At 37.4% G+C, this 17,974-nt stretch overlaps 1 protein-coding gene across 13 annotated transcripts in view; it reads right to left on the bottom strand.

Annotated features, from left to right (window-relative positions):
• The window catches only part of LOC117719719 (protocadherin alpha-7), a 222,463-nt gene that overhangs the window by 77,683 nt on the left and 126,806 nt on the right, over window positions 1-17,974 (bottom strand). The window contains exon 1 of one of the 13 annotated variants that reach the window (XM_034517944.2): window positions 7,448-9,671. The exons of the other annotated variants lie outside the window; for them this stretch is intronic. Coding sequence (XP_034373835.1) covers window positions 7,448-9,502 — 2,055 coding nt within the window. The 5' untranslated portion in view covers window positions 9,503-9,671. Of the gene's footprint in view, window positions 1-7,447; window positions 9,672-17,974 lie in introns of those variants that run through there. 13 annotated transcript variants of the gene reach the window in all.

Here is a 17,974-nt window from a genome sequence, read left to right on the forward strand (position 1 = left end):
GATCTCGAGGCAAATATTCTCAATAAAACACTTGCTAACTGAATTCATGAACACACAAAAAAAAGATTATTCATCATGACCAAGTTGCCTTATCCCAAAGATGTGGGAGTAGTTCAACATATGTACATCTACAAACATGTTCTATTACATAAACATAATGAAAGAAAAATACCACATGAATATCTCATTAGATGCACAAAATGCCTTTGACAAAACCCGATGCCCCTTCATCATAAAAGTCTTGGAGAGGTCAAGGATACAAGACACATTCTTCAGCATAATAAAGGCAGTTTACAGAAAGCCCATAGCCAACATCAACTTAAGTGGAGAGAAACTCAAAACATGACTGTGAGAATCAGGAACAAGGCAGTGATGTCTACTCCACACCTATTCAATATAGTACCTGAAGTCTTGGCTAGAACAATAAGACAACTGAAGATCAAGAGGATATAAATATGAAAGGAAGAAATCAAAGTATCTTTATTTGCAAATGATATGGCTGTATGCATATATGGCCTTAAAGCTCCACCAGAAAACTTCTATAGCTCATAAATTCTTTTAGCAAAGTAGCAGGCTGCAAAATTAACACACAAATCAATAGTCCTATATACAAATGACAAACAGACTTAAAAGTAAATCAGAGAAACAGTACCTTTAACAGAAGCCTCAAAAAAATCTTGGGATATTCTAAATAAGTAAATATTTTAATTGAAGAATGCAATTGAGGAGGATATGAAGATCTCTCATATTTGTGAACTGGTAGGATAAATACTTTGAAAAAGGCCATTTCATGATGGACAATCTACAGATTAAATGAAATTTCCATTCAAATTCCAACACAATTCTTCACAAAAATTCAATAAATAATCCTCAATTCCATAGGGAAACACAAAAACTCCAGGACATCTAAAACAATCCTAAATAATAAAATACTGCTGGGAGTACCATCCATCATTTCCAATCACTAATTGTACTACATAACTATAGTAATAAAAGCAGTATGATGTTGGCACAAAAACAAACACAATGATCAGTTAAACACTGAAACATAAGTCTACCAGTTATGGAAACCTGATGTCTTTTTCTAAAGAAATTGAAAATAGATGCCAAATTAAAGACAGAATCTTTAATAAATGATTATGGTCAAAGTGGATACATGTATGTAGAAGAAATGCTAATAGAGCCATATCTGTCACCCTTCATAAAACCCAACTACAAATGGATCAAGTACCTCAAGATAAGGCCAGATATATGGACTATTACAGAAGAGAAAGTGAAGTCACCAAATAATAGAAGAGAGAACTCTCCAAGTAGATATCTTATGCCACCAAGTAAACCTTCAGTTCCTACCAATTCATAAAAAATTGGTTATTTCTTGTTGAGTCATTGGCCAAAAGAGTCCTTTGGAAAACCCTAAACATCACAGGTAATTGCCAGAGTTATTGGTACTTCCAACAACTTATGGTACTGCTGAAGACAATTATTTATATTATACAACATGGAAAAGTCAAGCTTGTGTCTAACTAAAAGACTCACCCCTATTGACTAGAGTCATAGAACACATGGTTCTATGTGTATTACTGCTTGAAAAAGGTCTAATCATCAATATCACCAACCTATAAACCCTGAAACCTATAGTAGCAACCTGACTGAAGATACACGGAGCAATAGTGGCATAGATGTTATGGGAGTAACCATACCCCATTTTAAAATTGGACTTAAGGTCCATTCCATAACATGGAACCCATAGCTTCACTACTATTGTGGCCAAGAACCTGAAACTAGATAGGCCATGAGCCTATGGGCAAACCTATCATACTGTTCTGCAAAAAGAACACAGCAATAAAATGACTCCTGGTCTACATCAAAGAATCTTCTTGCAGTAGATGGGAACTGACCCAGAGACCCATAACTGGACAATATTCAAAGACTGAGAAATATTGAAGCACAGTTTTTCATCAAACATCTCCCTTCAAGGCTCAGGTATCTCTGTGGAAGAAGAAATGGAAGATTGCAACAGCCAGAGGAAGTGGATGACTGTAAGGAAACAGAGTACCAGAGACAACAGGATAGATATATAAACTCACATAAAGACTGGCAGCATGCCTAAGGCCTGAGTAAGTTCAGCCCAAATAAGGTCTGAGCACTAGATTTGGGGAGGGTGAACACAAGGTCTCACCCCTAAAGGTCTTCAGCTGATATACACTAGCCACAGGGAAAAAAATATCAGTTTTCTCCAAAGGAGTTTCACTGGCTATGTAAACCACACTCCAGGGCAGGTCCCATGTCCAGGAGAAGTTAGTCAGTCAACATAAAACAAACCCAATAGTATTTCAAACTTTTAACTTCATTTTTGCTTTGTTTAGCCTTTATCTTGTTGATCTTTTGCTCATTTGTTTTTACTTATTTATTATTTACTTATTTATTATTTACTTATTTATTATTTACTTATTTATTATTTACTTATTTATTATTTACTTATTTACTTATTTACTTATGCTCATTTGTTTTTACTTATTTACTCATTTGTTTTTACTTATGTTTTTACATTTTATGGGTTTTTTGTTTGTTTCTTTGTTTTTTGTTGTTTTTGTTTCTTGAGGGTATTTTTTCTTTGTTTTTTAAAAGATGAAAACACATAAAGTTGAATAGGTAAAGAAGTAGGTATGACATAGAAGAATTGTGGGAGAGAAACATTTTTTTTTTGGTTTTTCAAGACAGGGTTTCTCTATGTAGCCCTGGCTGTCCTGGAACTCACTCTATAGACCAGGCTGGCCTCGAACTCAGAAATCCACTTGCCTCTGCCTCACAAGTGCTGGGATTAAAGGTGTGTGCCACCACTACCCAGCTGAAGAAAGGGACCTTTTTACAACAAAATTTTTCAATGAAAAAGATAACTTCATGGCAAAAAACAAATAAACCAAAACACTCTGGGAACAAAACAAATGGTCCTTTTCATCATTAGCTTGTTGTGGGTTTTGTTGTTTGTTTGTTGCTTGCTTGCTTGCTTGCTTGCTTTAATTACTCTTACCATAATAGTGTAGTCAGGATCTTGGACTGCAGTTCATATTTATTTTATTATCTTTCAAATGTTAATATTTTATATGCATTTGAACAATATACAAAAAACCTTTTAGCAAGTTCTCAATGCAGCCTGTATAAGTGAATACTACTGTTTCCCTCTAACTGCAAACTTGAAGGCAACAAAATAAATCAATAGATCACTAACATATCAGGCATATTATCAATACTTTTCCACTCACATATTTCTAGGTACTGCTTTTTTTCTGTCCACTCAAGCTATAATGCTATCCTTCTGTTTAAATTATTTCTTTTTGTTTTTTAAGATTATAATATAGTTATATCCACCTTCCCTTTCCTCTCTCCTAGCCATCCCATATGCCCCTTCTCTCTCTCTTTCAAATTCTTGTCCTCCTTTTTATTAATCTTTTAAAACAATAAGTATTGTTTATATATAACAGTAATTACCTATCCAAGGTTCTCTATTATACTATATAAGTGAGGTTTTTACATAAATACATAATGCAATAATAGCCTGCTTAGTCTGTATAATGTTACTTATATGTGTGTTTTCAGTAGTGACCCTTTGGTATTGTATAACCAATTAGTATGCCCTTCCCTGGGGAAGACTCTTTCTCTCATTCTCAGAAGTTCTTAGTTGCCTATCATTCTTTGTGTAGGGTTGAGGCCCCATGAGTTTCCCACCTTCCATGTTAGTAGGTCTATTTGTGTCATCTTTGTTCAGATCTTATTTATGCAACCATACTGGTTAAGACTTTATGGGTACTGCTTCTGGCATTTCCAGGAGCAAACTCCCTGTTCTGGTTCTTAACATCTTTCTACCTACCCTTCCACAATGATCTTAAGCCTTAAGTACAGGAGTTGTGTTGTAAATTTATACATTAGGGCTGGACTCCACAAGTCTGCAAGCTTTCATATGAGAAAATCAACCAAGAATTCTATCCAGCTATGATGCTTATAAACAATGATGGGCATGGCATGTTAACCATAAGGGTGCGATATTGGTACATGTACCTTGGCAGTAACCAGCAGCTCCCTAATTGGACTTAAGACCTGCTCAGCAAGAATGATATCATGCCTGGTTCCAGAAATCTAGCCAACAACCCAGGGTTGTTAAGACATGGATATTGAAGAACTTAGAACTGCCATTTTACTAAGTCAGTATAATCTGGAACTACATTATAAATATTTATCCTTATACCCACAGGTAAGTGTAGCTCTCTTCCCTCATCAAGTAAACTTCTCTTTTCAACAGGAGGGAGACATTGCAGAAAACCATGATCAATATAAATGCTAACTCTCTTTTTTACCTATCTGACCATCCCTAGTTTACAATGAGTACTATTATACTATATAAATGAAGTTTTTAAAATCTGAATATATTTCACATGTCATGCAAGCTTCCTAAGTTACAGCAATCTAAAACGTTTTAAAGTGTGACCAGTATCATCAAAGTCAAAATAGTTACAAGGAAACACCTAATCAACCTGTGGTAGTCTCCTTACAACTGGGTATCAACAAATAAATAAACACATTTTGAATGTCAAATATATTATATTACTCTGTAAACAGGTCACATTGCAAGTGTCCCATACCCTATTTATTCTTGAACATTAACACCTTAATATGGTAATGAGATACCCAATCCAGTAACTTTGATATATTAAAGACTACTTTTATGCTGTCCATTCATTTTTGCTGCAGTAGTGTTTTCCAAAAAAATTACCAATACTTCAATTATAAATGGAAAATCCAAATTTACCCACCAAGGGTATCTTCTTTGACAGCAACTTAAGGGATTGAGCTACATTAACAGAAAAACAAAATAAAACAATAACAAGAGACACATTATTTGTTGCACAGTAGATCAATTTTGTTTGTGTCTGTTACATAGTTTCAGCATGGGAGATGAAGATGAAATCCATGTTTGACTGGATTTCTTAAGCTAACAACTTTTGATATGATAAATTATCAATATGTTGTAAACCAACTAAAAGGAGAAAACACCTAGAAATTAATAAATTATAAACAGATGATTTTATATAACCCTGCCCCTTTATCTTTCATATAAGATTAAAATGTGAAAGGGGCCTTTTATCTTTGCTGTTATTTTTTAGTTTATTTTATGGGGGGAGGCAATGCATTCATGTTTATCTGCAGATGTATGCACCCATGCTCCACATGCAGAAGCTAGAGGAGGACAGGGGGGGGGGGCTCTTCTACCTGAAATAAGACAGGGTTTCTCACTGAACTGGACTCACAGTTGGACTTATCCAGTTAGCCTTGTAGTGTTAGAACCAGCCTGTCTCTGCCAGCCAACACAAGTATAGTTTGTAGCCACTCCTAAAGTATTGCATGGATGGTGGGGATTCAAAATTTAGTTCTCATGCTTTCATAGTAAGTACTCTTATACTGTGGCATCTGTTCAGTCTATATTTTTAAAATAAAGACCTCACTTTCCTTTTGAAATTCCATAGTTACTGGCCTTTATTATGACTTACTAACATTTCTCTCTTCTAGTCAAACCCATTTCTCAAATTATCCTTATCCCTAATATCCTCATCTCTCTCTCTCTCTCTCTCTCTCTCTCTCTCTCTCTCTCTCTCTCTCTCTCTCTCTCTCTCTCTCTTTACAAAAGTAATGATCAAGGAATGATGACCTACAATTTGTTTCCAGCACCTGGGAAGCAGATCTAGGCTGATTTCTGTGAGTTAGATGTCAACCTTGTCTACACAGTAAGTTCTAGACCAGGGTTACATGCTGAAACCCCAGTTTTGAAACAAAACGAAAAACAAAAAGAAATTAAATAAATGAATAATATTTACATTTTAAGTACTTTGATGCTTGAATGATTAACATTGGAACACTGCAATTGCCTCCCCTAACACTGAGATTTTATAGGTAGCAATTTCTGCAGGTTCCATAATGTAATACGTGACTCTCTTGATTTCTTAGCCATCTAAGGAACTGGAGTCATGCTTATTCCAGAATATAGCACTGAAGTTTTTTCATATATTCAATGTATTTGGAAATACATTCATTATATTTGGAAATAGCCATTAAACTATTAACTATAGGTACATGTTGAAGTGTTCATATTTCAATCCATTATTTGCACACTTAATAATTCATTCAGTAGGTATAGTTTACATTTAGCTTTTATCATAGCATGTGAAATGGTAAATATATAAAATTATAATACTTTAAATCTTTGGTACTTGTAGCACCATAACCACTGTTTGAGAGAGGAATAATTCTCAAGCCAGTTCCCCATATTTCTTAGAAGAGTAAAACAAGGGAATGCTTCGTTTTTCTTCCTCGATTCCTGTGTTCAGAATTTCTTGTTTCCATGATTATTTCAAGAATACAGCAGAAAACAATAATGAATAATAGTAATGGTGTAAACTGCACTGGCCTAACTTCATTCAATTTTGTTGAAATTCCAAAGCCACTGAAGTATTTTATTTGACTTGTATTAGGTATGTCACTCTCAAATACAGCAATTCCTAAAATAATAAGAAAACTGAGTTCAAGTTAAATGAATTTTGAAAAATAAAGATAACTCTGAAAAAGACATAGATGTCTGACAAAAAGTGCTCATTTTTCCTTTTGGAAAAATAAAGATCAAGTCTTTACCCACCAGTGTTACTTTCTTTATATCAATACAAATAGGCATTCTGAGATATGCTTGTAATTTTTATGTATTTACAAAGTTCTGTGAAGTTATCATCTACGTCTAAACTGCATTTCTCAAAGAGAATTTGTCCCAGGGATACTCAGTAAAAGTACAGGATACAGAATATGCCACATTTTATTAAATATCATTCAAGACCAAAGTCAAATCTCATCTCTCCTACAAATCTGTCTTTGATTTTTTCCTTCCATCCAGATATTCATTCATGTTTTATAGCTATATTTGATGTTTTATAGCTAAATTGAGTATACACTGCAATTTATTTTAAATCCTAAAACATAGCTGGTAACTATATCCTTGTCAAAGGAGTCAAACCCCATAAGATGTGCTTACCATGGCATTCACATCTGTATGGTCCCCTCTCCTATTCCGAATCTGAACACAGGATATTGGCAAATTCAGTCCTACACCAGGGGCCAGATTTCTCAAATCAGCAGCCTTGTATTTTCCATGCATGTACAAGCTGTTATTACCATAACCAGGTCCCAGAGAGGCTTGATAGAGATATGTCTGAGAAAGTCTCTCGACTGTGGTGACATCTATTGTAGCTGTCACCCAAGGACTAGAAGCCATCGTCCTCTCATGTCTCACATTATCTGGAGATTGACATAAGTTCTGAGAGCAACAATCTGGGCTCTGGTTCAATTTGATGCACACAAAGAAAAACAAGCACCCTAGAAATAAAAAGGAAACGCAGACTAGAGCTATTACCAAGTACAAGTTCCGGGCAGAAAGCTGTGCTCTTGGTTCCCAGATATCTTCAAAGTCTGGAATGATCTGAGGAGCAGCATTGCTCAACAGCACACCCAGAACAACAGAGGAGGAAAGCGGTGGCTCTCCGTGGTCCTGAACTACTACCACCACGCTCTGCTTAACCGGGTCAGTGGGAAAAACTAAACGTGCAGTACGTAGCTCTCCCGTGTTGGCTGAAATTCTGAAAAGACTAGAGTCAGAAGCCTGAGAAATGTGGTAGGAGAGCCAGGCATTAGAACCACTGTCTGCATCCTCTGCTACCACTTTTGTGACAAGGTGTCCAGCTCGGGCAGAGCGGGGCACCCTTTCCACCGGGGTAGAGCCATTTCTAGGCAAAGGAAACAAGATGTCCGGTGCATTGTCATTCCTGTCTGCCACAAACAAGTTCACAGTCACTGTTGCACTTCTTGGAGGAATGCCACCATCTCGACCTTTCACTTGGAAGTTAAACCCCCTGAGCTGCTCAAAGTCAAAGGAAGTTTTGGCAGTGATAACACCGCTGGTTGGTTCCACTGCCACCAAGCTGGAGGAAACTGGTATCCCTTCAGAAATGACATCCAACAGCTCATAAAAGACAAGGCCATTCTCCCCCAGGTCTGGGTCCTGAGCAAACACGCAGCCTAAAGAAACTCCAGGGCTATTGTTTTCAGCCACAAAAAGTTCCTGTTGTGGTTGAGGAAAGCTTGGTGTGTTATCATTCACATCAGCAACGGACACAGTGAGTATCCTTCCGGTGCTTAGTGGGGGTGAGCCACCATCTGAAGCAGTGATTAGGATCTGGTATTCACTTGCTTGCTCCCGATCCAGGGGCCCATCAGTCATCAATCTGTAGTAGCTATCAAAGGAAGCCTTCAACTGAAAGGGACCTTTACTGGACATGCTACAAGTGACCTTACCATTGGAACCAAGGTCCTCATCCTTTACACTAAGGAGAGCAATTACTGTGCCAGGAGCTGCATCCTCGAGTACTGGGCTGGAGAAGGTCATGAAGTCCATCTGGGGGACATGATCATTCACATCAGTTACCTCTACAAGCAGTTTAGTAGTGCTAGCTAGACTAAAAGCACCTTCATCTCTTGCTTCAATAAATGCTTCCAACAACGTTTCTGGTGGACCTAGTGAAGCAGCTACCTGAACCTCCCCACTTTTAGGATGTACGTGAAAGAGGTGCCTCAGCTCTGCTGGTGTGCTATTGCTTAAGGAGTACCAAACTTCTCCGTTGGATCCTTCATCCGGATCCAAGGCTTGAACGTGGAATAGCACAGTTCCATTGGGTGCAGTCTCTGGAACCTTGGTACTGTATACGGAGTGCTCAAATACAGGTGCATTGTCGTTGGTGTCCACCACAGTGATAGTGACTTGGGCAGCCCCAGAGCGAACAGGCAGGCCACCATCCTGAGCAGTGAGCACCAGCAGGTGAGTGTCCCGCTGCTCTCGATCCAGCGCTTTCTCCAGCACCAGCTCTGGGTATTTGCTACCATCGACCCGCGACCCCATGTCCAGGCGAAAGTGCTGGCTAATGCTTAGGCTGTAACTTAGCACCCCGTTGCTTCCCTCATCAGCATCTTGGGCATTCGGAAGTGTGAACCGGGCTCCGGGTGGCAGGAACTCGGGGATGTGCAGGTGCACGTCTCCAGCAGGGAAGAGGGGTGAATTGTCGTTGGTGTCTAGGAGATGAACGCGTATTTTGTGCAGCTCCAGAGGGTCCTCGAACATTAGCTCATATGTCAGGATACAAGCAGCTTTGGCCCCGCACAGACGCTCGCGGTCTACTGGCTCTTGAACCACCAAGTTACCGCTGCCCAAGTCCACTCCGAAGCAGGGCTCTCTGTGGTTGGAAAGGAAGCGAAAGTTCCGCAAGGACAGAGCAGCCGCTGACAGCTTCAAGTCCGAGGCGATATTGCCTACAGTAACTCCGGGTTCCGTCTCCTCCAACACCGAATACTCCAGCTGTCCGGCTGCAGCACCACAAGAGACCCACCAACACAGAACCGCCATCCCCCAGCCCACCATCCTCCCTTTCGGCGTCCACGCTCCAACTGAGTCGACCCGGGACCATGCTCCGAACTCCCGGAGAGGAGGAGCATGGAAAACGCGCGAGCTGTTCCGCCTGTTTGCACTGCAAGCTCAAAGTGTTGCGGCCACTGGCGTTCCGCCCCAGCTAGGCTGATGGGTGTGCTGGGTGTGGAGGAGCGCAGCGCCGCCTAGGGGTACAGAGGTAGACTGTCCGGGTGGGTAGGCTCAGTCGGCGCTCCTCTCCGGGACTAGAGTCCTGTGCCTGGGTCTAAACCTGAAAGATGCGGAGGATCTGACACGCCTCCTGCTAGTGACGTTTCCTAAATAAACTCACTGTGGCTGTTGGGCCCTCGGCCGGCTACTGCTGCTTCAATATGAAGCGACAAGACAGGTCTCTGGGGACCAACAACGGTGTTCATTTCAAACTTCCTCTAGATTCAGCCTTTGGGAAGCAGTGGAAACAGCAGGAGCAAGTTTCTGCGCTCTGATTTTTCAGCGAACCCGTTTCTGTTCCATTAGGAGTAACTACCCGCCCTTTCTTTCTAAGCCACTCTAGACTCTGGAGAGAATAAAATGTCATCAACCAGTCAAAACTAAAAAGTAAAACCGCAAGCTTGCCAACTGTCCCCAAAGAGGACCTACGATCACGTGGAGAAAAAGAAAGTACTGACTAGTATTCTTCAGCACAATGTGGCCAGGACCCAAAATTCATTCCCTGCAAACATTAGAAAGCAGCAAAGAGAAGCAGCTTTCACTTTCAAGCTGATATGCAGAGAGAATAGTGATCAGTTTTACAAGAAGCATCTCTATTTAAAGGGGAAAAAAAATCCACATACTACGTAGCACCCTGCAGTCAGCCTCTTTCCCTGAAGGGTGAGCTAAAAAAGAATGATTTAATTAAATATTAAACACTAAAATGCTCATTCGATTCTTTCATTTGATTCCGTTGTTCAGAGCCCCTGAGGATCAAACTTTGCAAGGCAAAAGCTGAATGAGATCAAAAACAGAAGTTCCCACAATATTGTATTTTATGCTCATAGAGCTGTCTGAAGCTAGTGACAATTTTTGAATGTGAATGCCTGCACATGTATGTTAATCCCACAATTCTCTCGACTTTTATGTATGTGTGAAATGTTCTGTTTTCAATTTGCTGATTTAAATGGACAACTTCTGGATTCTCTTCTTAAGACCAAAAGTGGAATTAATAACTGCAGTGTTCCACTAAAACCAGTTATCCCCCTGGGCATCACAGATTCTCTGCCTCATCAGGGAACTAGAAATAATGGGAAGCAACACAGCACAACGAAAATGGTAAATGTGTCCTCGTTGGTTTGCTTTACCAATCAAAACAAACTTTACCAAATTTGAGACAAAAGTAAAGCAAGATGCACACCATAGTGTAGACATCACTAACAGACTTTGCCAGATGTGAAACAGTCCATAAATATGAATTTGTTCCTCACCAAATTTTCAAAACACAGGGAATGATCTGTTCATCTGCCAGGGGTAGGATTTGTACTCTCTCCTCTTAGCTTAGCCTAGCAAGGTTGTCTGCTGAGGGATGTAGACTATTCTTTCCACTCTCCCATGTATTCACAGCAGAATAAATACAGATGGAAAGTTGTATGCATTTGAGAAGTCCTCTTTAGTTTTGGACCTGAAATCAAACCTGCAATTACAGCAGGTTAAGAAATTCTGAGCCGTGTCTGGAAGGACGATGTGTGGGGTATAGACTAAGATGTAAGGGAAAGAAAAACACAGAGAGAATTGGCATGGGAAATTTTCACAAAAATCATAGCCAACATCACATTATTTTAGTTTTTCTTTTTGCTATCTCCCTGTTTAAACTGTCATTGACAGCCACTTTCAAAGGATCTCATTTGAGTCATGAATAGAAAGATAGTTATGGAAATTAACAGATAGAACATCACTTTCATATTAACTAAATTTTAATCCTATAAAAATAGCTTAATCAAGTACCCAAATCAAGTTTAGCAGAGTGGGAAATCTACCATAGAAATCTGTATCATATGACTTTGTTTCTCAGATTTTAACTAAGTCTCAGACACAAAGTAAAAGGCTAAACACTTAATGAATACCACCATCTCACGTCATTTGTTTATATTTAAACTTTTTACCAATAACAAATCACTGTGAGATTTAAGTTTCGACTCCAAGGTACTGGCTTTTCTATATGACATATCTTCTAAAATGCCTCAAACCTTTCTTTACAAATCTGCACTGCAACTCTACTCTGTATGTACTTATTTGTATGATTATACAGTAATTATCAGAAATATATATATAATTTTTATTTTACTTTTAAAATATGGCCCTCAGAAGTAGTCAACCAGCTGAAAAGGTAAAGAAAGCACTAGACCCTTTGTTCTGGATATTGTATGTATAATCTTATATCCCAAAATTTTAGTTTGATTAAGGTTAACCATTCTTACAGTCTATCTGATATCCTGAAATCAACCTAGATATTCTTGAAAGTCAAATTACAATACCTTTTTTTTTCTTAAAATCTAATCTTTCTTTTTTGATTTTAATTTGTTTGTTTGTTTGAGACAGTCTCTCTGTGTAGCTCTGGCTGTCATGAAACTCATGATGTGGATCAAGCTGGCCTCAAACTCACAGAGATCCATCTGCCTCCTCCTTCTGAATGCTGGGATCAAAAGTGTGTACCACCAGCCCTGGCTTCACATTTCCTCTTGAATAATGCCTTTGTATTTTCCCCTTTACCATGTATTTCATTTCTTTAAAGACATTCATTGAAAATATATTAGATGTCCTTTTTCTGCCTCAAAGCTGTACTTTTTAAGTCTATCGAATTTATTTCCCTGAATTTATTTCTCATTTCCCATTTATTTTCAACCTTACAATACATTGCTTTTTCCATTTTGCTTTTGTCTTTGTTTTTTTCTTCTTTGCTTTTTACAGTATTGTTATCAATCACAGACCTCACACACAGTAATGAAGAAGTGCTCCACTGAGCCTCTTCCAACAGCAGGGAATGGTTGGTCATTACTTACTACTGTTGATGTGGCCTTAATTTCTGTATTTATTTTCCTATTTCATGAACTATGCCAGCTCACTTTTCATGGCCTTCATGACTTTTTAATTTTATCCTTGAACTCTAGACTGAAGTGGAAATTTCTGGTTTCTTTGGAAACTTAGTTTTGTCACGTGATGTTTTTCTAGAATCTGTCTTCTGAGAGGATGTTTTGCTGAAGCAGACACATGAGAGGGCATGTGAAGTTTTGTTGGAGCAGATGCTTGAGAGGGTGTGTGATGTTTGAAAAGAGTATAAATGGAATCCCATAAACAGTGAGAGGTCGCTTTTGCATTGCTACCCTTTACTACCCTTCTCTGGTCTTCCATGGTCTTCCCCGGCCAAGCATGACTTCCCTGGTCTTCACTGACCACTTCTGCTGACTGAAACCAATTCTGCAGAACCTTGTGGTTTCTGCTGGATTGAACTGCTGCTACTGATCATGTTTGATGTTTGCTATTGGACTGGGCTGCTGGTATCCTGACAATGAATAGCGAAATCACTCCAAAGAACTACTCTAAACAGGTTCACAACCTCCTTTTCCTATAAACTTTCTTCTTTCCCTACCTCTAGTTGGTGGGCTAGAAGCGAGGTTGAAGCATTCTAAAAGCCTACATAAAGTAGATTGAGAGGAAAATCTGAGCCCACACTAGACCATATACAAGTTTTTATCCTCTGAAGCCATTAAAATTAAGTTTTCTAAAGAGAGTGGAAGAATGTGATACATTTGATAAGAGATTAACAAATATAAATAACTCAACTCGATTGTAATTTTAAAAGTTGTTAAAGGAGACCCAGTTTAGTCATTAAGCATTCACCTAGCATATCAAAGGCCTAGGGTATGATCCTCCCAGAACTGTCATAAAAGGAACAGGCTTATCAAGTACTTAAATAGACACTTCTCAAGAGAAAATATATGAATTATTAACAGGTATATGAAAAGTGGTCAGAATCAATTATCACTAAATAAATAAAAATTTAAAATAATACCTATCATCTTGTACCAGCTAGAATTACTAATGTCAGAAGATGAAGTATTTATATGGAAGTCAAGAAATAAGAATCCTCTTTTTACACTATTGATAGAAATGTAAATTAATGCAATCGTTAAAAAACATTATGAAAGATCTTCAAACATTAAACCTGAAAAAATTAAAAAATAAGTAGCTGGAGCAGTGGCTCAGAGATTGGGCACACTGGATGCTCTTGTAGAAGACTGGTGTTGGATTCCCAGCAACCACATAGTGGCTCACAGTTACCTGTGTGGCTCCAGCTCCTGGGAATCTGGCACCACCTTATGATCTCTGTCATCACTACATGCCCATGGTTCACAGATAAATATTCAGGCAAAATACCTATATATACAAAAATAAAATAGATAAATAAATCTTTTTAAAATTTAAAAATAAGACAAATGGTCTACCAATCCTACTACTGAGTATATGTTCAGAGAAAAAATAAGTATGTCAATAAGAGATCTGGTTCTGTGTTCACTGCAGCATTATCCAAACAAGTTAGAGTTGAAACCTAACTAAGAGTCCATCAACCTGTTAATGAATAAAAAAGTGCAAATATGTTCCATGAAATTAAGTTAAAGAATTCCATTTTGTCCTGTATATCCCTAGCTGTTCCAGAAATTACTCTATAAACTAGGCTGTTATCCAGCTTAGAGATCTGCCTGCCTGACTCCCTGGTTCTAGGACAAACGGCATGTGCTACCACCATGACCACCTGACTCATTAAGGTCATTAAGTAAAACAGAAAGATAAACACCATGTGGTTTTACTTGTACAGTCAGCTTTTATATCTTTGGGGCAAGATCCATGGCATCAATTAATCAATCACTATTGAAAATATTCAAATATTGTTTTTGAAGTATCATGTAGCTTGTTTTCTTGTAACTCTTTCCTGAACTATAACTATAACAGATATTTACACAGCATTTACATTGCATTAGGTATTTAAAGTAATATAGATGCAACTTATAATATACATGAGGATATGAATAGATTATATATAAACAGAATACCACTTTATATAAGATATTTGACTATTCATGTATTTTGGTGGGGGAGGGGGCTAAAGCCTTTTTATTTACTTCCTTTACTAGTTTTTGCCTTGATACTCTGGGATTTTACAAATAGAAATCTATATTATCTAGAATTTTTTCACATTTAATAATATATTCTATTCTCATTTAAAACATATATAATTTACTTACCCTGTATTATCTAGAAAACCTATGTCAGTATTGAATAGTATTTGTAAGAAGTATCCTGGTATGTACATAAGTTTTAGGAGGAAATTTCATATAATATTTAAAGTGCAGGTGGCTAATGCCTTGTGATAAAGCTGTCAAACAACTTTCAAATTTCTCTTAAGTATATCCTCTAATGATGAGCTAGTGATTCACATTTACCATTTTTGAAACCTTATGATATTTATGTGGGATGTCTTTTGGAAAATATTGATAGTGTATTTGTCAGACATTTATGTCAGCCTAGCCATTATCTGATAAACTATTGTCAAGGAGAATGAGTTGTGGGTTTAGACTTTCCATTTTAATCCATAGCTGTAGGAAATTCCATCTGCATCTCAGAGGAAGATCTACTATGAATGTACACCAAATATATAGAAATCTAGACTTTGAATGTTCAAACATGTTACTGTGATTGAAGAAAATGATATATCTATTAATAAATTGAAATTCTGTGAATTTGAGTTTATAAGAAGTAATAAAACTCTATAACTTTCTGATCTTGGCTTAATATTGTGGAATTAAACGTATTTCAGTTTGCTATGAGGCAGTGGCACACCAATTTAATTTCAGCACTCAGGAGGAAGAGGCAGGTTGGCCTCTGAGTTCAAGGTCAGTCTGGTCTACAGAGTGAGTTCCAAGAAACCTGGCCTTAAAGGTCAACATGTTCTTGAAGAAAAGATGTGCTAAGTCTTAATGTTTCCTCTTTTCAGTAAGTGCTGTGCTTTTCCTTTTCCCATTTAAAATAAACTTACTTTTTATTTTTAAAAATGGAGAAAAAAGACACCTTGCCTTAAAAACAAAAACAAAAAAACAAACAAACAGGACATGATTTTTTTTACTTTTCAATTTATTGAAAAAAGCATGTGATATGGTTTGTATCCCCAAAGGTTTATATATAGAAAACTTAGTCAACAATACAGCATTAATAGGTGATTAAAAAAAAAAAACTTTTTTTAAACAGAGTTTCTCTGTGTAGCTCTAACTGCCCTAGAATTCACTCTGTAGACCAGGCTACCTCAAATTCACAGAGATAAGCCTGACTTTGTTTACTGAGTGCTGGAATTAAAGACTTGTACCACCACCACATGGTGATGAAAGGATCTTTATGAGGTGAGGTCTTGTGAAAAGTGATTAATTGACTAATGTACACCTCAGTTTTGCAGCAGTGCATTAGGTCTCTTGAAACTGTATTGGTTACCATGAGAGTAGAGTTTTTAAAAGTACTTTTTAGTTAAAATATAATTACATAACTTTTCTCACTCCAAACCCTCCTATGTTAACCAACCAACCACACACACACACACACACACACACACACACACACCACTTTGCTCTCTTTTAAATAATGGCCTTCTAAAAATTGTTACATGTGCATGTGTTCTTAAATATATAAACACAACCTGCTCAGTCCTATAATGTTACTTGTATGTATATGTTTTCAGGAGTGACCCTGTGGTATTGGATGGCCATTCTGTGTGCTCTTCTCTGAGAAAGACAGTGAGCTTTATAAAACCAACTTGGCACTTTTTTGCTTTATTGATTACTGGAAGTCTTCTGGGTGCATTCTTCTACTTTTCAACATTCAGTACATGACAGAAGCTTAACAGATTCTCATACCAGGTTATTTGACTTTCCTAGTTTCCCAGCACTTTAAACCAACATGAATAATTTTTTAAAAACTTGCCAAATCTTGGGTAGTTTTGTTACTGTAACAACAACATCATGGCTATCAAAAATCAAATGCTATTTTGGACTTTAGTACTAAAGGTCTCATTCTCTTTCTCAAGAAATTGATTTGACTAAGAAAGTATGATTTTTAGTTATAGGGATCACACCTTGAAAGTAAATATTTAAAGCAATTATATGAAATAAGATATCATAACATTTAGAAATGTAACAAATTTACAAGTCATCATACAGAGTAGGGAGATAAGAGAACACTTATACCAGATAAGAAAATGACATATATGGTAATTCAAATCCAAATAAAAGAAATAGAGCCAGAAATGGTAAGAAAGAATTGCTATCCCCCAGACAGAGTTATTAAATTAACAGGCTGGCAAGCCAAGGACTGGTAAGATTCTGCACAGAGCCTTACCAACCTAAGACACAAATGCATTGCATTGGATAATGCATATTCCATGACGGGTAAGGAAGGCATTCTTGTCAGAATGACCTAAGAAAGGCTTAGTCTTGTTAATGAAATAAAAAAGGGGGAGAGGCAGAGAGCCTTTAGGGCTGATTGGCAAGAATCTGACATGGGCCCAGGACAAGAAAATGGGCTGCTTTGCAGAAATATAACGTTGGCCAGGACAAGGAAGTGGGCTTCAGGCAGGAATCTGACATTAGACTAGAACAAAGAAGTAATTTAAGACAGAAATCTAAATATTAGGCTAGAACAAAGAAGTAATTTCAGACAGGAATCTAAATTTTAGGCTAGAACAAGGAAGTAGGCGTCAGACATGAAAATGACTTTGGGCTAGAACAGGGAAGTAGGCTCAGCTATTTTGGTCATCCTGATAAGCCCTTAGAAACAGTGATCTTGGGAATGTTCACATAATTGGGTTTAATGCCTTGTTTGTTCTTTGACTATTTCTGTTTATTGTTTTGCTTGTTCCTTGACTATTTGCATATATTGTATTGCTAGACCCTCAATCTAGAACTGACCTTAATACATGCATGTAATTAAGATGGTATAAAAGCAAAAAGGAGGAGGGGAATAAAATAGGGAGTTCTAGGGAGGGAGAATGGGGACAGGGGATGACATCTGAAATGTAAATAAATAAAATATCCAATAAAAAAGAAAGAATTGCTATAAATATATAGTTTGTTTCTATATAAACTATTTTCCCAAATATCTCTAAAATATCAAATTGAGCATATATATTTCCATATATATATACATATACATATATATATGGAAATTAGAATACCTCCAACTCTGACTTTATTTTCACATGGCTTTCTCTTCTCTATGCATATGTCCCCATGTCCTCTGTGTTTCAGAAATGTTTGTCATGGGAATTAGCATTTACCTAAAAAATTCAGGACGATCATAGCCAAAGATGTACTTAACTGCAGCCTTTTTTTTACTAATCATTCTTTATATAGAAATAAAAGAATCACAAAAAAACCCCAGAGAACTAAAATGTCC

This window comes from Arvicanthis niloticus, chromosome 14, assembly GCF_011762505.2.
Source record: "Arvicanthis niloticus isolate mArvNil1 chromosome 14, mArvNil1.pat.X, whole genome shotgun sequence".
NCBI classification, from domain to species: domain Eukaryota; kingdom Metazoa; phylum Chordata; class Mammalia; order Rodentia; family Muridae; genus Arvicanthis; species Arvicanthis niloticus.